The sequence below is a fragment of the Cervus elaphus genome, chromosome 25, assembly GCF_910594005.1.
Source record: "Cervus elaphus chromosome 25, mCerEla1.1, whole genome shotgun sequence".
Taxonomy (NCBI): Eukaryota; Metazoa; Chordata; class Mammalia; order Artiodactyla; family Cervidae; genus Cervus; species Cervus elaphus.
Window position 1 is genome coordinate 23,048,042 of NC_057839.1, and position 23,150 is coordinate 23,071,191.

Genomic DNA, 23,150 nt, shown 5'->3' on the forward strand with positions numbered 1-23,150 from the left:
GAACTTTATGGAATTATATCCAAAAGGGTGTGTGGGTGTGTTTGAAAAAAATTTTTTTTGAAAGGCTTACATTAAGATTTTCAAGTTATTTTATTCTTAAAGGATCTCTTTTAAATTGAACTGTAATTTATAGTGTCATGTTAGTTTCAGATGTTCAACACAATGATTCAGATATAGGTATTCTTTTTCAGACTCTTTTCTCTTATAGGGTATTGCAAAATATTGAGTATAATCCCCTGTGCTATATAGTAGGTCCTTATTGCTATCTCTGAGCTCTAAAGTTTGAAACCCTCTGCTATACAGTTGCTACATATATAGACATTTATTAGAATGACCTGAGTAGAAACAATCTGTTCTACACCTGTGGGGAATCTGTACTGGAGTTATCAGCTGAACCATTTGGTTTGTTCACCAGGAAGGTCTGCAGGTATTGAGCCAAGAGTCCAATGCTTCCAGACCTGCATCCCTCCTTTCCCCTGCCATCTGACCACATCTCTCCCAGGAGCACAACGCAGATTGATATCAGCTTTTAAAATAAAATCTGTGTCACTCATGAAATATCCAGAGAACTTCAAAAACTGTAGGAAACTCAGAAGCTGGTGGGCTCAGGGGCAAAGAAATCGTAAATTCACAACCACCACCACCCCCCATTTAGCTTTATCATATCTTGCCAAAACTGGCATGGAGCGGAATGTGCTATTCAAGGAGAATTTTCAATTGGTTTATTGTAGTGAAATTTGCTTTTTTTGGAACCAGGATCAAAGTCATGTCCTTTCTCTGCTCTAACAAAGGCACGGCCACATAAAAGGAAAGTCTTAGAATCTGAGCAATAACAAGATTGTGTTATGATATAATCTGTAAATATACCAACACCTCCCTTAAGAATATAATTGGACCCCCTGAACCGAGGAAGTTGTATGTTGGCCATTAGTTTCAATCAATGGAAAGGTTGCAAATACTAATTTCATTAATGTTTCACTGGCCTCAAGATTAATGCAATGAGCCAAATTATAACCATCTTATTAAAATATGTGTATTGAAGTAGAAAAGAACAAAAAGGGAATTAACATTTATTGAACACATATCACCTTCGAAAGTGTCTTGAGTGCTTTAATATTCATTAGCTCATTTGGGTTTTCTACATGTGAGTGCTTTATAATCCCTTTTCAACAAGTGTGGAAGCTCAGGCTGAGAGAGGCTAAGGAGCTTTGCTTAAGGTCCCAAAGCTGGCAGGGAACCGAGCCTCTTCACAACCAGATCTGATTCCAAAGTCCATGCTGTTTCTACTAAGATACGATATTTGAGGGGAGCTAAATAGCATTGTGGAACCTAGTTTTGATCAATTGCATCAGTGTTTAATAAGGGACCACTGGATCCTAGAGAAGCCATGAAGTATAGTGGATACAAACTTGGATTTCAGGCAGGTTACTTAACTTTTATGAGCACCATTTCTTTATTTAGCATGTTGTGACGAGCTCAGTCACTCAGTCATGTCTGACTCTTTGCAACTCTATGGACTGTAGCCCACGAGGCTCCTCTGTCCATGGGATTCTCCAGGCAAGAATATGGGAGTGGGTTGCCCTTTTCCAGAGGATCTTCCCGACCCAGGGATCAAACCTATGTCTCCTACATCACAGGCAGATTCTTTACCCACTGAGCTATCTGGGAACCTATCTAGTATAGTAATAAAAATCAAATTTTAAGATCCATTTTAGATGGATCTAAAATGCTGAGAATAGTCTATCCTCTGTTGTTTTTATCTATTTTTATTATTGTGTTATCCTTGGAAGAAGGCCCATAGAACAGGGCAGTAGGATCCCCATGGACAGTAAATCTCCCACTGTGTGGACTGTCTGGAAGGACTCACCTTTGGGAGCTGCTGGGATATCAGCTCTAATTCTGTCAGGGATGCAGTGACAGAGAGCAGGGTGGAGGAGAGCTTGACACATCCTCTGGTCTCCAGTGCAGAGAAGTGTCATCAGAGTAATCAGTGTTACCAGTTTGAAAGATGCTGAAGACCACACTGTCTCCCAGGGACATCAGCCAAAGTTTGAAGCATCCAGGAGAAAGTATCAGTATAACAATACATAACAGTCAAAGCACTGATATTTAGACCCCATATGGTAGATTTAGGGCTTCCCTGGTAGCTCAACTGGTAAAGAATCCACCTGCAGTGCAGGAAACCCTGGTTCAATTCCTGCATCAGGAAGTTCCCCTGGAGAAGGGATAGGCTACCCACTCCAATATCCTTGGGCTTCCCTATTGGCCAGACGCCTGCAATGCAGGAGACCTGGGTTCAGTCTTTGGATTGGGAAGATCCCCTGGAGGAGGGCATAGCAACCCACTCCAGTATTCTAGCCTGGAGAATCCCATGGACAGAGGAGCCTGGCGGGCTCCAGTCCATGGAGTTGCAAAGAGTCATAGAAGACTGAGTGACTAAGCACACACGTGGAGATTTAATTCTGGGCTCCCCAAATTGTGAAATTATAAAATTGCGTATTTTACTTTACCAAACAGAACTCCAGCAAGAATATGGAGCAAACCCTTCTTCTCTAGTTACACTCTCATTCATGTTTACCATTGCTTGTGTGTGTGCGTGTGTGTGTGTATGTGTGCACACACTCAGTCTGTCCAGCTCTAAGACCCCATGGACTGTAGCCTGCCGGGCTCCTCTGTCCATGGAATTTTCAAGGCAAGAATACTGGAGTGGGTTGCCATTTCCTTCTCCAGGGGATCTTTCCAACCCAGGGATCGAACCCACCTCTCTTGTGTCTCTTGCATTGGCAGGCAGGTTCTTGACCACACTACCACCTGGGAAGCCTTTGCCATTGGTCAGGTGGGTTTATTTTGGTAACAGGAATACCTGGCCTTCCAGCAGCAACTTTATCTCCACAGTTACAAAGATTCTCTTTCTGCAATAAATAGCTCAGGTTTCTAGTGATTCCCGAGGACATGGATCTCACATTACTTACCATATTGTAGTCAAAAATATCTTTGCTCTTCCCTCCTACTATATACAAGGCTGGAGAATAAAAGAGATGATAACCTGTTGCTTTATGTGCTTTGACATTACCAGTAGTGTATATTTTTGTGATAATTTTTAACTATGGTGAAACAGGTATGAGATTTTCCAGGTGAAGCAGAGCCTGTGAGATAGTATTCAAAAGGAATAATTCTGATTCTGGAAAACTATTTCTAAAGGACGGCACCCTTGTCTCCTTCCTGTTCTTTCTGTTTGGTGATGGGGCGTGGAAAGGAAGAGGCAGATTCAGGAATGTCAGATGAGAACGTCAAAGGTGGAGCTCTTCTACAAAGGTCAAAGGACCTTTTTTCCTATTCCATTCATAAATCCATGAGAACAGAGATCTCATTGTGTTTAAATACAAAAAGCATACTCCCATTTCTTTTTTCTATAAAAAACAAAACAAAACGTGAGTTCTCTCCTGTTGTCCAAATGTTCATCTGATTACCATTATCTACTACTCCATGTAGAAATAACAAGGTTACAGGGTGCCTCTTGTTCCTATTTTGTAAGAGTTATTCATACATTTGGTTGAGAAACATAAAGGCCAAGTATTCTTGCCTTATGATAAACAGTGCCTCCTGACATAGGAAGGAGCTAGCTAGCACTTACATAGTTCTGAGCACATACCAGCTATTATGCTAGATACTTATTTTCTCCATTTCATGGAGGGAAACTGAGGCATGGAGAAGTTGAGTAACTTGGCCAAGCTCAGATGGCTAAGAAGAGAGAAAATTAGGTTTTGAACCCAGACAGCCTAGATCATGTGTTCTTTCTTTTAATTTATTTTTTTATTGGAATATAGGTGATTTACAATGTTGTGTTAGTTTCAAGTGTTTAGCAAAGTGACTTGGATTCTTTTTTCTGAATCATAGTTTTCCCTTATAGTCTATTACTAAATATTGAGTAGAGTTTCCTATGCTGTACAGTAGGCCCTTGTCAGTTATCTACATTATATGTAGTAGTGTGTATATGTAAACTCCTAATGTATTCCTCCCCTTTCTGTTTCCACTTTGGTAGCCATAAGCTTATTTTCTATGTCTGTGGGTCTATTTCAGTTTTGTATATAAGTTCATTTGTATGTTTTTAGATTCCACATGTAAGTGATATCATATGATATTTGTCTTTCTCTGTCTGGCCTACTTCACTCTGTACGATCACTGCTAGGTCTATCTTGTGTTGTTGCAAATGGCATTATTTCATTCTTTTCTATGGCTGAGCAATATTCCATTATATATATATGCATGTATATATTTTTCTCTGAAGATGAGAGGTTAAATTCTCAGGAATAAACATACCCACCACAGGTAGACATATGCACAGAACTCAGACACAACTGACAGAATGACTGCCTCTCATACACAGTAAAAAGCCAGCATATAATGAGCACTTGCTCTGTGCACACACTGGAGAAGGTGCATATACAAATTTTATGCACTGGAGTTCACACACATGTGCTCACACACATACGGTATTATTTCTTCATGCGGTAGATGAGAAAGGAGATGCTCAGGCAAATTAAGCTGTTCAACATTGCCCAGCTAACAAGTGATGAATTCAAGATGCAAACAGGTTTCTCTGTCGTGGAATACCATCATGTTCCCACTGAGCCATGATTTCTGCTCTCTGCAGTCATTCATGCCCTCAGCATTTAATATTCATTTAGTGAGCACCTGCTATTTCTAATGCCTCGGCATGCAGTATAGGAAAAACACAAGATTGAAATTCACAGGATCTAGATTTGAATTTCTGCTCAATCATTAATCATCAAGTTATTAAATTTCTCTGAGTTACAGTTTCATCATCTATAAAATAGGGGTGAACAATAATATATATCTCATAGAAATGTCATCAAGAGCAAATGAAATAATATATATAAAAATATTTGGTATATAACAAAGCACTTTGTAAATCTTATTTTTATTATAATGATTAAAGGAAGGGCTATGTATGTAGCCTCCCAACCTCAAATAGTGGGAGAGGAGCATCTGATAAGGGGAGAGATGTTTCTGAAGCCTGTTGCAGTACTCCAAAATATTGCTTTAGTGAGGACCTGAGTATCATTTGGAATTGCAGGAGCAAGAATTGGAGGCATATTAGACATTGGTTCATCCATGTGGAGCTTTGAAGAACAAAAGAGATTTCATGGGTAGCAATTGCTGGGACTCCCATAAAACTTCATCATCTGTAAAATATACTCTGTGTATTGAGAACAGCAGGGGCAAAAGTAACTTTGGAGGGGCCAGAGATGAAGTTGGGGAGGGAGTTGGAACAAGAATTTAATTCAAATGCCATGATAAAGAATTTTAATCTAGTGTTGTAGGCAAAAGTGGTTATTGAAGGAAGTAACAAAAATCTCAATTTCCCACCACACCAAGTTATCTCCAGTTGCCGTCTTTCCCTCCTTCTTTCTTCCTCTTCCCCTCTTCCTTTTCCCCCTTCTTTCTTGCTTCCATTCATCTACACACAAAATCCCCACAACAATGTAGAAGATGGAGTAACACGGCAGACCGGTGGGCAGGACACCACCTAGGAAGCAGCTATGACAAGTGCATTGAAAATAGCACTGGCTGTATATGCGCTGCTTCCCTGGAGGGTGGAGTCCAGATTTATGAGCTGAGTTCAGTGCCATGCAGTTGAAATCAGGAATGTTAAAGCTGAAAGAGATCTTGGAGACAGATCTAGTCTTCCTAACTTGCCAAGACATCAAATTACCTGGACACCATTTTAAAAAGAAATATTCCTGGGTCCAATCCTAGATTACTGACTCAGAGTATCCAGAAAGAGGCCTGAGAATCTGTAGGTTTAGAAGTCTTTCCAAAGTGATATGCAGAGCAGTAATTGAGAATGATTGGTAGTCAATCTCTTAATTTTATTTATTAAACTTTTTATTTTGTATTGGAATATAGCTGATTAAGAGCAGCCTGGACATGGGGAAGTTTGGGAGAAAATGGATACATGTATATATAGGGCTGAGTCCCTTCTCTGTCCCCTTGAATCTCTTTATTTTATTGGTAAAATCCCAGAAAAGTCTAGAGGTTTGCCAGTGTCAAAACTAGTCAGTAGCAGAGTTAGAACTCAAAATCGTGGTTCGCAATTCCCAATCCAGTACTGGAGCTCAAGGTCAGTTGTTACCTTTTTGCTGGAGAAAACTACATTTCTTTTTTGTCATCTACTCTTTCAGTATGAATTTGGAACCTCTTTGTCTCATAAAACTAGTCTGTATTGTGTTTAACTTTAACCTCAAGATGTTTTGCTACATCTTTCCCAAGTATTATTAAACATTTTACCAAACATTTAAGGCATTACAGTGTGGTCAGGGTGATTAGCAAAGTTAACGAAGTGCAGGACCCATATTTCAATTCCTTTAAAGTTTTGTCATACTTTTATATTTAGAGATACATAAACACATCCCTTCATGTCAGCAAAATGTCATGTTCCACGCAAAGATTTTGAACATTATGCTCAAGGCAGCTAGATGATATCTCAAAATGAGTTGTAATAGGGCACATTAAAGTAAAAATGTGTTTTTATTTCAACCTTTATGAAGTTAAAAGTAATCCAGTGGTTCAATCCTCCTTATAAGTGTTTAGTTAGAAGTCCAGAAGATTTTGGTTTGAGCCATAATTCAGTCACTTAAATCAATGAGACTCTGGATAAACCGTTGTCCTCCTTCCTGAGTCTTGTTTTCTTTTTGTAAATGAGGATAAGCCTCCTCCCCACCGCTGCCATTGCCCAGGGTCACCCTGTGAATTTCATTGAACCATGACAGTGGAAGGGCTTTAGAAACAGTGTGGGGCTAGGAGGGAGAGGCACAGGAAGGAGGGGCCTTTGGGAGAAATTCTTCTGTTTCCCTAGGAAGGGTCATCGTAGTCCAGCTCATCAAGGGGCACAGATGGAGCTTAGGGACACGGCAAATGGCTGAAGCACCCATGGATTCCAGAGAGATTATTTCCATGTGGCCTGAAGGGCCAAGTGCGTTAGTGGGATTAGTGGCAAACATAGTATTCAAACTCATAATTACATTGCAAGTTTAAAGGACAGCTGTGTACAAGGAAGCCAAGAACAGAATAAGCATACATGTGGTTTGGATTTTTTCCTCTTGTCAAATTTAATTTCTAGGTCTAAACTTTATAGGAAAAGAAAAAGAAGGGTAAAATCACATTTTAAGATTTTTTTTTTTAAGTTTTAAAGTTAGGGGGGAAGAAAAACACAACTGAATGAATGCTTTCAAAAACTATGATTTTGATTTCAAGAAGTATCTGAATCTCTTGGCCTTTTTTTTTTTAATCTGGTCAAAATTAAAATTTAAAGATCAGCAAAGTATATGAATATGTTTGGATTTTTTTTTCCTTCCAACATAAGTTTAAACATCTGACATCTATTCTTTTTTGTAGCTTAATGTATAAAAAACTTATAGAATTTCTTTTATAAGATATCTGTTCTGTAAAGGCAAACACCTTTTAAATTAGATTATCTACCAGTGGTACTGATTTTGTACGGGATAGGCTAGAGATTCCCTGATGACTCACAAGTAAAGAATCTGCCTGCAATGCAGGAGACCTAGGTTCAATCCCTAGATCAGGAAGATCCCCTGGAGAAGGGAATGACTACCCACTCCAACATTCTTTCCTGGAAAATTTCATGGACAGAGGAGCCTGGTGGGCCATATAGTCCATGGAGTCACAAAGGGTTGGACACGACTGAGTGTCTAACACTTTCACTTTCAGGCTGGAGAATAAGGTTTATTTACATATTTACACTATGGTGATACAATGTAGTACTAAAATGTTACATGCCAGGAATCCACACAAGTATAGTTCTGATTAGGAAATAGTGTATCTGAGGATTCTGGCGTGACCATCTATAGCCAGTTAGAGAAATTTTTGCTAGATTGAAAGGCTGTGCCATTACACATGGCCTTGTTTACACTGTACTTAAGATATCACCACATCCTAAAGGTGATGAAGTAGGTACAGAAACAATTCTATTGTTTCTGCAAATCTTTATCAAGCATCTAGTATTGCCAGGCACCACTGGGGGCTTCCCTGGTGGCTCAGATTGTAAAGAATCTGCCTACAATGCAGGAGACATAGGTTCGATCCCTGGGTGGGGAAGATCCCCTGGAGAAGGGAAGTATTCTTGCCTGGAGAATTCCATGGACAGAGAAGCCTGGCAGGCTACAGTCAATGGGGTCTCAAAGAGTTGGACACAACTGAGCGACTAATACTTTTACTTCTTTTCACTTCACTGGGAAGAAATGGAGTGCATTGAGAAGCCTCAAGTACTATAGTGGTTGCACTGAATTTCTACTCCTAAATTAAAATAAGACTTTTTTCCCTTCAGGACAACCAAATTCCTGGTGATACTGTTCATAAATCTTATTGACGTGCCAAGTCCATAGTTGAGAAAAATGCATGGTTGTCACTGCTGACCTCCTTTGCTTTGTTTTTTTGAGGTTCTTTGCTATGTTTTTAAATTTTTTTTTAAAAGTCAGATTTTACTTCTTTAGCTATAAAAATTCCTTTCATTTTCATGCAATGATAGATCTCAAATATTTATATATAATCATCCAGTTGTGCCAACTGAACTCTTTTCTTGATGGATTCTATTCAATTTTGTGTGTTGTCTTTTTTCATTTTTGTAGAATTTATTTTGTATAATCTTATCTCCCACTTTGGATTATTTCCCATTTATACTCCTTTTTAAAAATGACATGTTTTTTTAATGAGAAGTCCAAAATGGTACATGAAGCTCTTAAGTACAGTGTAAACAAGGCCATTTGTAATGGCACAGCCTTTCAATCTAGCAAAAATTTCTCTAACTGGCTATAGATGGTCACGCCAGAATCCTCAGATACACTATTTCCTAATCAGAACTATACTTGTGTTGATTCCTGGCATGTAACATTTTAGTACTACATTGTATCACCATAGTGTAAATATGTAAATAAACCTTAATCTCCAGCCTGAAAGTGAAAGTGTTAGACACTCAGTCGTGTCCAACCCTTTGTGACTCCATGGACTATATGGCCCACCAGGCTCCTCTGTCCATGAAACTTTCCAGGAAAGAATGTTGGAGTAGGTAGCCATTCCCTTCTCCAGGGGATCTTCCTGATCTAGGGATTGAACCTAGGTCTCCTGCATTGCAGGTAGATTCTTTACTTGTGAGTCATCAGGGAATCTCTAGCCTATCCCGTACAAAATCAGTACCACTGGTAGATAATCTAATTTAAAAGGTGTTTGCCTTTACAGAACAGATATCTTATAAAAGAAATTCTATAATTTTTTATACATTAAGCTATAAAAAAAGAATAGATATTTAAGCTTATGTTGGAAGGAAAAAAAAATCCAAACATATTCATATACTTTGCTAATCTTTAAAATTTAATTTTAACCAGGTTTGATAATTTGAGTTTGATCTCTAGGGTGACAATGAAATATTTTTCATGGCAAAAATACCTTGATATTCAATGAAGGGAAGCCCAAACTAGACAACACTCTGTTTTGTTAGAAGTCATACAGCCCAGAGAATGTCCCAGATAACTTTCTCTCCTCCTCCTGGAGAAGACTATCTGGCTCTAGAAGGACATTTAGCCTATGAGTTTAGAACAGGAAGGATGGCCCTAGGCATCTGCATCAACCTATATCATTCCCAGTACAAAAAACCAACTCACCTCTGATTCCATTGCAAATGAACTAGAAAACAGTGATGAGTGGTTCTAGTCGACATTTGGGTAGGTTATGAAAGATTTCTAGAACTTTTTTTTAAGACTCTGGTCCATATACTCCTAGAAATGTATACATTCAGAATGTCAATTTGGTGTGGAGTCCCATTCAAAGCAAAACAAGCCTAGTTTGCTGCCATGTTTCTAAGACCTCCTTGACTCCGGTGGAGCATGGACCCAAATCCCTGGAGAAGGCAACTCCTTGTCTCTGATCCACAGACAGACTCATGTTCAACTGCTCCTCTCTAGCTTTCCTGATTGTCATCAATGCAAAACAGAACCAGACCTTCCCCCCTTTATAGAACAACCACCACTGTGTGTAATGGCTATGAACATATTCTCTAACACTTCTTCAGCCCTAGATGATAAGAAATGTCTTCGTGAAAATAAGCACAACCAAAGAACGTTAAAGAGAAAATGTCCAACCAAGTATGAAGACAGTAGAATTTAAAGAGGCAGAGTTTTACTTGGGCCTCAATGGGGAGCCTTTTTTTTTTTTAAGTCAGTTCATTTTTCACCAAGTAACTGTTTAGGGTGGTGTGTAGGAAAACAGGGCAACTCTCTTCCTTGCTGTCATTTGGGGACCGTGACCCTTTCATTTGTGTTTCTACCATCCTTTGTTGCTGCAGAACCTTCAGCATCCAACTATGAGAAGCAGAAAGAACAACCCATAGCCAGGCACTCAGGAGCAATTCTGAGCCAGTCCTGCAAGTGGCATGTGAGATTTCTGGTCATATCTATCCCTTGCATGACCGAATCTAATTGCGGAAGAAGCCTATCAATGAGGACTTCCTGTCTGTCTAGGAACAAGCAGAGAATGGAATTTGGCAGATGGCGAGCATAATTTGCTATATTCACGGCTTTGATTATTGAATTCTATATTTTTCCAACATTGTGTTGTCTTTAGTCAGGATTACATATAAAACCATTTCAAGGGAATATAAAAATATATATATATCTTTACTCTTCAAAAATCATTGTTGGAGTGGATCAGTCCCACAGTCCATCCCAATGTCTTAAAATATTTGAAGGATCATTTGCAAGCTCGTATAATTCACCTCATATAAGAAATCACAAAGGAAAGCAAATATCAGTAGGTTCATAGCACAATGAATCATAGGCTGTTTGGTGTGCACATTTACATCTGTGTCTTTATTCTTGATGATATATTTTAAAGAATTGTGAAATCACTGATCATGTTTAACCATCAGAACATTCTTACAATTGCTCTACCATGGTAAAATTGAAGAAATGGTATGTAATTCAGGCCACACAGCTCTCTGAAGCCCTTCCTGTTCTCTTCCACTTTCATTAAAGTGGAAAAACCCATCTGTTTGGATCATTGAGGTTGGAAACTGAGTGATATCACTACTCCAAAATAGATTTAATAGTATGGCTTGGTTAATTGTTTCCTGACCTGTTTGAGGGAGAGTCCAGACTCAGAGGAAAAACATGGTGTATAAATTTTCGTATTCAATAGTGGCAAAGGATCAGATTTGCATTATATTTTTAAAGGCAATTTTGGTATAACTATTACAGTTTTTGTTTTCAGTTATTATAGACTTATCTAGACATTTAATCTACTTAGTATATGATATTTAATGATACTTTCACAGAGGACTTATTAATATTTGATCATTATTATTCATCCAATTAAGCCATTTGAAAATTAATTCTTAATAAGTCTAACTATGTGAATAGCCAGAAATGAGATTGAGAACCACATTTTAAAGCCCACTTCTCAAAGAGAAAATCATGATCTCTGTAGAGACATATGGTTTAAAATAGATCCTTCTCAGACCTTCAAAGTGATTCTAGCATCCTACCTGGTGGGATCACTCATCTGGAGGAAGGAGCATAAGCATATAGCAAGCAAAATTATGAAAAGGATGGGTACACTTTGGAAACTCTTTGGCTATCAAAAAAATAAAGAAAACAAAAGAATTAGGACAAAAGCTAGCCTTAATAATAATATACCTTTTAGGAAAAAAAATATGATGTCACATTCCCATTTTCAGTCATTCCATTGTTTCTCTGTCTTTTCCCATTCTATTATGGCCTCAGATGCACAGGGAAACTAATGAAGGTCAAGCTCAGAGCCCTTCACTGGCTGGGCCCCATTCTAAATTCTAGAAGAGAGGCTTAATGACCACTACACATAGTTATAGATTTTGTAAAATTTGCAAAAGTAAGAACTTGGGGGGCACTACTTTTCTCAAAACAGACTCTCAAGGGCCACAAAACCAAGTTCCTACCCCTGATTCCATGGCTGACTGGAGGGCAGACAGGAAGATGTTCAAGCAGATTCTGTTAAATGGTGGCAAATCCTATTTTTTTTTTTTATGGCCCCTTTAGTTTTTCGCAGCTTTATTGAGATATCGTTAACATATGACATTATGTAAGTTTAAGATGTGCAAGTAGTGATTTTGTATTGTATATATTGCAAAATGATTACCACAATAAGGTTTTAACACATCACCTCAGATAGTGACAGCTATCTGTGTGTGTGGTGAGAACTTTAAAAATATACTCTCTTAGCAATTTTTAAATTCTATACCGTACTAACTATAGTCACAGTGTTGTACATTCATATCCCTGAACTTATTCATCTTACTACTGGAAGTTTCTACCCTTTAACCACCATTACCCATTTCTCTTACCCCCTTCTCCCAGCCCCCAACAACCACTAATCTGTTCTCTGTTGTCTGTGGGTTTCTTTTAGATTATGCATATAAATCAGATCATACAGTATTTGTCTTTCTCTTTCTGACTTATTAACTTAGTGTGATTGCCCTCACGGTTCATCCATGTTATTACAAGCAGCAGAATTTGTTTCTCTTTTTTATAGCAGGATAATATTCATCCCATACATGCATGTGTTTTTCTTTATCTATTCATTAGTCACTGGACTCTTGGGCTGTTTCCTCATCTTGACTATTGTAAATAGTGCTACAGTGAACATACCTCTTCAAGATAGTGGTTTTATTTCCTTTGGATATTATATGCCCAGAATTGGAATTGCTGATTCATATGGTAGTTCTATTCTTAATTTCTTAAGGAACCTCCATACAGCTTTCCATAGTGACCATACCAACAAACATTTCCTTCAACAATATATAAGAGTTTCTCTCACTAGGAGGCTAGGAAAGGCTAGATTAGAGTGGCAATTTTCAATAGAGTAGTCTGGGGATATCTCATCATGAAGGTGGCATTGGACTGATAGCTGGGTCAAAAATATTCTGGCTAATGCCAAGGCTCTGGGGATGGAGTGTTCACATGTATTCAAGGAACAACCAGGGATACAAGAGGCTGAGATTATCCTACTAACTGAAAGAAGTCAGAAAGAGAAAGACAGATACCATATGATATCACTTATATGTGCATTCTAAAATATGACACAAATTTAAATGAACCTATTATGAAACAGGGGCTTCCCAGGTGGTGCTAGTAATAAAGAACCTGCCTGCCAATGCAGGAGACGTGAGATGCAGGTTTGATCTCTGGGTCGGGAAGATCCCCTGAAGGAGAGGGCATGGCGCCCCACTCCAGTATTCCTGCCTGGAGAATCCCATGGACAGAGGAGCCTAGCGGGCTACAGTCCATAGGGGCGCAAAGAGTTGGACATGACTGAGCGATTTAGCGTGCATGCACACATCTATGAAACAGGGTCATGGACCCAGAGAGTGGACTGGTGGTTGCTGTGGAGAGGCGGTGGTTTGAGGGAGGGATGGAGTGGGAGGTTGGGCTTAACAAATGTAAACTTTTATATATAGAATGGATAAACAACAGCTCTTACTGTATAGCACAGAATACTATATTTGGTATTCCATGATAAACTATAATGAAAAAGAATATTTTTTTAAATGTATATATTTATATGTATAACTGCATCACTTTGGTGTACAGGCAGAAATTAACACAGCATCATAAATCAACTACACTTCAATAATTAAAAAAAAAAAGAAATCATCTATAGACCTCAAGTAAAATAATTCTGAGTTTGAGCTTTTTAAATTTTAGATTGAATCTTTTAGAGAAATTGACGTTTTGCCATCCCGTTTGGCGAAAACTGACAAAGCAAGTCCAGCTTGTCCCTTTTGGCCTCCAACCCAAACATTAAACTCATGCCATCATTTTCAACTTGACTCTCTTTATTGGCCTCTGTGACTCAGGAGTGTCACGGGCATGTCAGAAACAAATACTGTGTTCCCTGAGATCATTTGATATTTTTACCCATAAAGAAGCATACAACTTTCCCCTTTGTGTCAGGCTTTTGTTTATAAAAAAATGATCTGTGAAAACAAAGGGTAAAATTACACATCCTTCATGCAAATATACATATTATGCAAGGTAACATGCACAGTGTCACTTACTTTGTAATTTACTAACGTCCTGATTACTATGTGCTCTCGTGATGTCCTATGCAAATTTGAAATGGAGTTTTGGGATTGATTTGAGGAAGATCGCCGTTCATGCACCTCTCTGTAAAATGCAGTTTTCTACAATCTCATCTCTATAGATAACCCTAGCAAAGTAAATATTAAGGTAGGGAATTGGAAGAAGCAGTATTTTCTTTACTCCAGAGGTGGTATTCGATCTGCAAGAAATTGCTGAATGGAAAATATCACTGGTGTTGATTAGAAACAGGTTTCATAGCCTTGTAGTCTTGATAACAGTGGGTAAAACACTTATTATAGAGAGAAAAAAAATATGTTTAAATAATTATCCAACTCTGCTTACATTTCATTAAGCTTGGGGGCAAGTCAGCCCCCTCATCCTGAGTGGTAAAGCACCAAAATGGATTCCATCGTTGAGCCATTGGCATGGGCTGCCATATGCAAGAGTCAGGTGTAGGAAAATAAACAGCAGTGTAATTGTGCAGCGAGTATAGGTACCAAGCTACACCCAGTGGCCTGGTGTCTGAAGGACTGTTCCTGCTTATTCTTTTTGCCTGGAGCCCCACCCAGGATGTTGGGATTTCCACGCCTTCCACGTTCCTAGCAGGAAATTGTTCTTTTTCTTCAGTGAGGCATATCTAGAGAAAAATCAACAGTCTCCACCCTCTCCCCGGATGTTATCACACTGGAATTACAGAGTAGGGTGGAAGCACACAGCTAAGTTATAAAAGCAGCTCAAGTTGTGAGAGCAGTCTGGCTCCAGCACCTGTCACCGCATTGATTGCCAAGGTCGATTCCAGCCTTCAGTCCCCCCTCTCTCCCACCCCACCCTCCCCAGTTGGTTCTTCCCAAGGCAGCCTGCTCAGGAACAATCTAGATGGAAAGTCCCCTCAAAGCAAAAGAGTAATAACAGTTAAAATAACAATAGATCCTATGTATTGGGAAGGTGCTAGCTGCCAGGCAGTGTGCTAAATGCTTTCTAAACATTACATAAGGCCCTAAAACTAGATACTGTAATTGTCCTTATCAGGAAATGGAGGCTTAGTACAGTAACTGCCTAAGAGCATACAACCAGAAAAGTGGTAGAACCATGATTTGAAATTTAGACAATGTTTTCTAACCTAGACAGCATATTAAAAAGCAGACTTGACTTTGTCAGCAAAGGTCCGTCTCGTCAAGGCTGTGGTTTTTCCAGTGGTCATGTATGGATGTGAGAGTTGGACTATAAAGAAAGCTGAGCACAGAAGAATTGATGCTTTTGAACTGTGGTGTTGGAGAAGACTCTTGAGAGTCCCTTGGACTGCAAGGAGATCCAACCAGTCCGTCCTAAAGGAGATCAGTCCTGGGTATTCATTGGAAGGACTGATGTTGAAGCTGAAACTCCAATACTTTGGCCACCTCATGCGAAGAGCTGACTCATTTGAAAAGACCCTGATGCTGGGAAAGATTGAGGGCAGGAGAAGAAGGGGACAACAGAGGATGAGATGGTTGGATGGCATCACCGACTTGATGGACATGGGTTTGGGTGGACTCCGGGAGTTGGTGATGGACAGGGAGGCCTGGCGTGCTGTGGTTCATGGGGTCGCAAAGAGTAGGACATGACTGAGTGACTGAACTTGGCTTTGCTTTGCTTTCTAATTCCCAAGTGAATGTCCTGGAATGTTTTTGGTATCTCCCACCTGCAAATGGGAAGATCTCTGTTGTCAGTGCACCCGTGTTGTTAATACAAAGTGACAGAAGCAGCTGTGAGATGTTCCTGGTGTGAGTGGAGGCTTTCAGGGTTCCCTCCAGCATTCAGCAGCTGCTGGGTTCTCTCCAGGGTCTTCCCGGTTGGAGCTCTTTAGAGATGCTTTGTTAATGGGACATCTTTACATTGGGGCTCCCTGAAGCTGCCCCACTGGACTCTTCATGTGTCTTACCTCCACCCACCTCCATGCTGGGGATCAGTGTCGAGTATAAGGTCCTGAAGGCCAGGCAACATGAGATGAGCTGTTCATCCATGAAAAACAGCAGAACCATGATTCAGGAGAGACTCCACATTATGGGCGAGAAGAGATGCAAAATGCATAAACCAGAGGAGCAGGGTCTAAAATTAGGCAAAACAGGGAGAAATGGCCCTAAGTGGACCGATGACGGCAAGGTCAGGAAACACAAAGTGTGGGAATAGTGAAGGAGGCCAAATGGAAGGTGGATCAGGACATGTAGTCCAGTAATTGTGCTGATTCAGAGCAATGTAGAGAGCTGGGGAGCAGTTTGGTTGGTTGGTCAATTTGCTTGTTTTTCTCTTTGGTTTTTTTTTTTTTTGTAGCTGTTGGCAGGTTTCACAGCAGGGGGCCTGAGTGGAGTGAATGGTCATGATGGGTGCCCAGTACACACAGCCTTCAGCGGTTCTAAGTGCGGCAGACTGGGGGGGCCACTGCTCTTTACCACCCCTCCACCTTCTGCAGACTCACCAACCCTCCCTATTCGAAAGGAGCTCTCAGACTCTGGAAAGAAACCTACCACCTGGGTTATAACAGAGACTCTTTTGCACCTTATCATTGTGTTCATAACTGGAAAAATAGGGATCTGGCAAATTCCAAAACTAACGGTCATATAAAGACCAAGCCCCAGAATTAGCCTTGGCATGCTTGATCCATAAAGTGACCAGAATGTTACTTTCAATGAGTTAACATTTGAAATTCTGTCGAGGTTAGGAAGCTAAAAGATTTTTTTTTTCTATTTTTGTAACAAATAACAGGAGGCTTTGCAATAGAGACATAAACAGGGCCATTCTCCCAGGCCCTGAAATCAGATAGCTTGAATTTAAAACCCACTTACAAACTGTATGGCCTTGAATGTGTCATGTAACATGAGTCAGTTCTTTGTGACGGAGATTCTTCATTGGTCAAATGGAAAATATAGTGCCTACTTCAAAGGGTTATTGTGGGGATTTAATGAGATACCGTATATATAACACACAGCACAATTCCTAGAGAGTGTTCTAGATGTTTTATTATCATCATTGTGATTATTAGTCTCACCATCGTCATTACTCAGATATTCTCACTCTCCCTACCTCTTTACTTACTTTCCCAAGGTTCTGCTAATCTTATCCTTCGGTTCAATTCAGTCGCTCAGTCATGTCCTACTCTTTGCAACCCCATGGACCGCAGCACTCCAGGCCTCCCTGTCCATCACCAACTCCCGGAGTTTACTCAAACTCATATCCATCGCGTTGGTGATGCCATCCAACCATCTCATCCTCTGTTGTCCCCTTCTCCTCCTGCCTTCAATCTTTCCCAGCATTAGGGTCTTTTCAAATAAGTCAGTTATTTGTACCAGGTGGCCAAAGTATTGGAATTTCAGGTTCAGCATCAGTCCTTCTAATGAATATTCAGGACTGATTTCCTTTAGGATGGACCGATTGGATCTCCTTGCAGTCCAATCTTATCCTTGGATGCCATCGTGTTGGCCATGAGTCAAAAGAGGATTCATTATATTAAAGTGTTTGCCAAAGAATGTGTTTGGCAAATTCACAACTGACCTCTTTGGTACCAACATCTAAGGTTAGGGTTACCCCTCATCTCCTACTTGTTTTATTAATAATACTGTGACATTGTTTATAAAGTGACATTTCAAAAATGAGTAGCTTGTTTGAAATCATCCATATTTTCAGCCTAAATAAAGTCTCAGTTAATTTGCTATCCATTGAGTGAATTACTGCCTTGATGTGTTTTCAACCTAATTTCTTCCAGAAGAAGATCCTCAGTTCTAATATTTACAAAAGAGCTCATTTTTTAAAAGTAAGAGTGAAAGCCTACTAACAGTGACCTAAAAGTGACCATTTTTAGGTAATTTTTAATCTGTAAAGCTAATATTAATATTTCTTAGGCTAATGTGTTTTTATTGATATTTTTATTGATATTTCCCATGGACCTATGAGGGTTTTTTTTTTAAAAAATATTTAAGAAGTTGCTTTCATGAATCTTTAAGAAATAGTTTTGACTTTTAGTTCTAATAGATTTTCCTCAAGAAAATGATCTCCCTCTAGTGGACAAATTGTTATACTACAGCCTGCAAAGAAAACTATCAAAGTCCATGTACTATCCTGTATCAAGTGTTTTATGACCTATTAATAAATGTTTGGTGTTAATAGATAATATAGCTGCCCAAAAAGGTTAAAATTTTAAAGATACTTAGCAGTATTTGTTCCAAAACTGATAGTGGAGAATTTTTCTTTTAATTAAGACTTGCTTGATTTAATTGGAAACATTATAATAATAAAACAATACAAATTACTGATTTGGGAGTAATATTGGTATTTCCTCAGGTGAACTGAGAAAAACTAAACCACAAACCATGCTCCTATAGCTCTTATACTTTTGTTTCTGCATGGTGTGAAAAGGGTACTTACCTTTTATTTTTTAGAAAATAAGCACATTTTGATATTGAAGGGAAATCAGCATAAACATTTGTTTTATGCGTTCACATTAAAACTTCCTTATGCTGAAGAGCTGCCATGACTATCTCCTTAGAGCAGAAATCACCTCTTATCCTCTTTCAAAGCAGAGGTCTTTCATGTCTTTCAACTGTATACTGAATGCCTTCAAAATCCCTCTTTAAATACCATTCTTCCCTGAAGATTTCTTAGATATCCCTGCCTGGATTAATCTCATTGCCTTTATTTTTGTAACTCAGAGTGCTCGTGGTAGGTATTTAACAAATGCTTATTGAGTTAAGCATGTCCAAGAAGAACTTGCCAGAGATCCTGTATACGTCTCTTTAATAATTAGAAATCCTTTCCCTCTGGCCTTCCTCAGGATTGCTAAAATCCCAGATGCATGATGTGTCTGTCCACATGCAACAGATGTCTCTTTTTGGGTGTCACCTAGGACTTCCCTAGTAGCTGAGCTGGTGAAAAATCTGCCTGCAATGCAGGACACCCCAGTTTGATTTCTGGTTAGGGAAGATCTCCTGGAGAACAGATAGGCTACCCACTCCAGTATTCTGGCCTGGAGAATTCCATGGACTATATACCATGGAGTCACGAAGAATTGGACACGACTGAGTGACTTTTACTTTCTTTTCATTGCTAACACACATTTGTGGTTTACGTGATTATGCGTTATAGCTGGAAGAACTTCAGAACTTCAGATAATCCAGTTAGCTCAGTAGCTTTGGTCAATTAACCTTTCTAGGAGCTGGTATCATCGTCTATAAAATGAATCTGTTCAAGTAGATAATCCCTCAGTGTCCTTTAAGGACCAAATAAATGCATCTGTAAAGTGACAAAATTCTAAGAAAATTTTGAATTGAAAAACATGTTTGTGACTGGCTAAGCTAGATTTTGAGTTTTTCCTTTGTGTGTGTGTGTGTGTGTGTGTGTGTGTTTTCTACTAGATGGATTGATTTGGAGTCAGTGTTCTTATTTGGTCATAGAATCATAGGTGATTCATGAAACATCAAGCATCTGGATAATTCTTTCACTTTGGCCTTTAGTCTTTGGGTCATAATACTATTACTAATCACTCCAGTAGCAAAAGAATATTTAAAAATTAGCTAGTTGATAGTTTAGATCAAGATTCTAATGGGGAAAACATTGATAACAACTGAACTTGAATTCATTCATTCATTTACTCATTTAACAAGTTTTTAAACCACATACTTGCTGGACTATCATGAGCTAACACCCTCTTCTTATAGGAACACACAAGAGTTGACTTCATTTTAATACTGGTTGATGTTTGACTAGAAAAACTCTGTAGAAAGTTTATCTTGGTTATAAAGTGTGTGATATCAACAATGGCATCTGTAGTTCTTTTCTTCCCAAACTCTAAAATCTGTATTGCTGAGCATCGTGCCTTTCATTCATTTGATCACTAGTTCAAACCACTTTTCTGAAGTGCCATGTGAGTGCTTAGAACACTTAGAATCTTCATTCTCAGCTCACCGTCTGGGAATGGAGATCACGTGGTAATTATTTCCAGCTCTTTATAAACGCCACCAGTAGGGAGTGGGAACGAGTCTTGGGGGTGCAGAGAAAGGGCATCTCATGAAGCTCTGGGGTATCAAGTCGGTATTTCAAGTGGAGGCTGAGTCGTCAAGGATGAATAATGGTTAGGCAGGAGACTGTAGTGCCGAGTAACTGGGGAGAAGAAGGTTAAGTCACTAGAGCTTGAGAGAAGGAGGTGGTGGTTCAATATGAAGGGAATGTGAACTGCTCGATGGAAGAGTGTTGCATGTCGAGGTTGGGTAAAGGGTTCATTGTCCTTGAGGACAGATGCCTGTGACTGTCAGTTTAGCCAAGGAATGTGACCGTTATTCTGAGGACAACAGTGAGCTACTGAAAGATTTTTAGCTGATGAATTACATAGTCAGGTTTACATTTTAAGGAGAGTCATACAGGGTGAAAAATGGATTCAAGACACTAGTTTTAAAACTCTTATAATAACATAAGTGAGAGCTGATGGAATCTTGAACTTAATATATTGGCAGTGGGGGTGGAGGGAAGTGGCTACAACAGAAATTAGTGATTCGATAGATGTAGGTAGGAGTGGAGAAGCTACTCCAGAGAAGCTCAGCTTTGGAGAAGCAAGCATATTAGATATGTCATGAGCACTTGTTGAATTGAACCCAAATATTTAGTGAATTACTATATAAAAGGACTTCTAAGGAGAACCAGTCTTTGCAGAATGACTCCTTTTTAACTGAAATTGAGTTTGGAGCGATCTATGTATCTTGTATCTGGTCAGTTAGCAGAAATACTGAAAAGCTTGGGAAGACAAGTGTATGAAGTCAGTGTGTTATTTTTCTTTTGTGTATTCTGGTATTATAATTTTTTTTAACAAAAGGAATCAGCTGCTAGTGTTCCTACTGTTACTTCCTAAAATGAAATCTCATTTTATTAAAACAAAAACATGCAATTCACGGCACTGTCATCCTTTTCTCCCTTATTGACAGTTTCGATGTGGACAATGGCACATCTTCAGGACGGAGTCCCTTGGATCCCATGACCAGCCCGGGATCTGGGCTGATTCTCCAAGCAAATTTCGTCCACAGCCAGCGTCGGGAGTCCTTCCTGTATCGCTCCGACAGCGACTATGACCTCTCGCCAAAGTCTATGTCCCGGAACTCCTCCATTGCCAGTGACATGTAAGTATGAGGCTGAGCAAAGTGACAAGAAAACTCCTAGAGGAAACCAAGTAAATTTCTCTCTAGAGTTGATAAAACCAATGATGTTTGTTCAACTGCATCATTCTCTAATTTAAAAAGGATGATGAGCAAAATTGCATAAACTGAAGATAAACAGTAGATTGAATTTGTATATGCTCTCACCCTTGGTAGGACATTTATTTAACCTAGAGAATACCTTGTCTGGGAAAAGTGAGAATTAAATTTTTAATGGAGGCATTTACACTGAAAATGTTAGCTTATATTCATGTAGGACCTGACTGAGATTTAGCTACCTAACCATGTGAATTTTTCTGAATATTTTGAAAAGCTTTAAACTCAGTTTGCAAGTCCCCATGATATTAGCATGTATGTCTCTTTGAATGCATCTTCATTGATGTATCTTCACACAGATGTTAGCACTGGTTTGCTGGCTCGTTTGAGAGATCTTTGTGGAGGGTTGCCTAAATTAAACCATTTTTGGAATATTAATCACTGGAGTCAAGTAGAGAAAACATTGGACAGGCTTGAATATCGTTTAAGACATGGCACAGCTTGGAAAGTAATTAAAACAGATAAGCAGGTTTACAGATCACATACCGTCACTAGCTCATTTTCTCAGCACATTCCATTCCTGTTTACTGTAGTGGTCTTTAGTTTTCTGGTTTCTGAAGGCTTCTAAATAGGACCTAACTCTTACTCAGTACCTTCACTGTCATTTAAGATCACTCTGCCTCTGTGTAGAGTTAATGTCCAGTTTCCTCTTCTGCATATAGACATCCATCCAATAACAACAGCATCTTCTCATGGCACCATCTCAAAAGCTCAGGATAGGTTGCAGTACATCTTAGAGGAATGTATGGGGTCCCTGAATGTCTAGTGTTATTCTTGGTATTCGAACAGGTCTTTAGGTTATCCCAGTAGGTCTACATGAGATTCTAGAAATGAAATGGCTCTTGGTTGCCATTTACTAATAGTTATAAAATGATGATACTCTCTTCTCCCTAGGAATGAGCAACTAAAGTACAATCACTTTGATTCAGGTTCTGAATGACAAAATTCCCATTGTGTAACTGTCTTTGTTTGACAATTACAAGAGATAGAAGAAAACTCTAAGACAGGGTTCTTAATCTCAATAACTAATAATGTTATGAAATGACAGGTTTTATGTCAATTAATTAGTGAAAAAACATTTTTTAAGTCCTAATTGTTGGCCTTGCAGGCTACAGGTGAAAGCATGTCATTACCTACCTCTGTGCACCTGTCTCCACCATCTTTCAAAAACTACCCAATTTACTCTCCTTTTTTGATCTGCTTTTTTGGCAATGAACCTTCTTCCATAATTATATCTCTCCACATTCTTCCAACCCCACTCCAAGATCCACATCTACTTGCTGTATATCCTTACATGTTGTGTTGCCTTAATATTCTGAAATGTATCTTTAATTCATATTGACCTCTGAAAACCATCCCAATTCAAATAATATTTATCAGTCACCCATAAAGTAGAAGTTATGGTGCCAGTTATCAGAGGAAATACAAAGTAAATTTAATCTAACTCCCATCACTGTTGTGGGCTCTCTTCCTTCCTGCTCAGAGCCCTCTTCTTCACTGATTCTGCCTATCACCCCTTAACGTATTATCTCCAACATATAGGCGCTGACCCTTTTCTCTCTGCTTTGGAAAATTCTTTTATGTATATGTTCAGCTATCAGCTTTCATCAGATGACTTACTGCTCAGCATCTCTGGCCCTGAAACCTCAGTTGAGCTCCAGAACTATAGCACCTCATTGCCTGCTAGAGATTTAGACTTCCTTGTTCAACTGTTCCTTCACACTCACATGCATGCATG

The 23,150-nt window shown here is 39.1% G+C and overlaps 1 protein-coding gene across 9 annotated transcripts in view; it reads left to right on the plus strand.

Moving 5' to 3' along the window:
• Nucleotides 1-23,150, plus strand: part of PDE4D (phosphodiesterase 4D) — a 1,564,000-nt gene that overhangs the window by 1,303,891 nt on the left and 236,959 nt on the right. For all 9 annotated transcript variants that reach the window (XM_043887126.1, XM_043887128.1, XM_043887124.1 and 6 more), the window contains one exon: nucleotides 21,089-21,280. In XM_043887126.1, coding sequence (XP_043743061.1) covers nucleotides 21,089-21,280 — 192 coding nt within the window. The remainder of the gene's footprint in view (nucleotides 1-21,088; nucleotides 21,281-23,150) is intronic.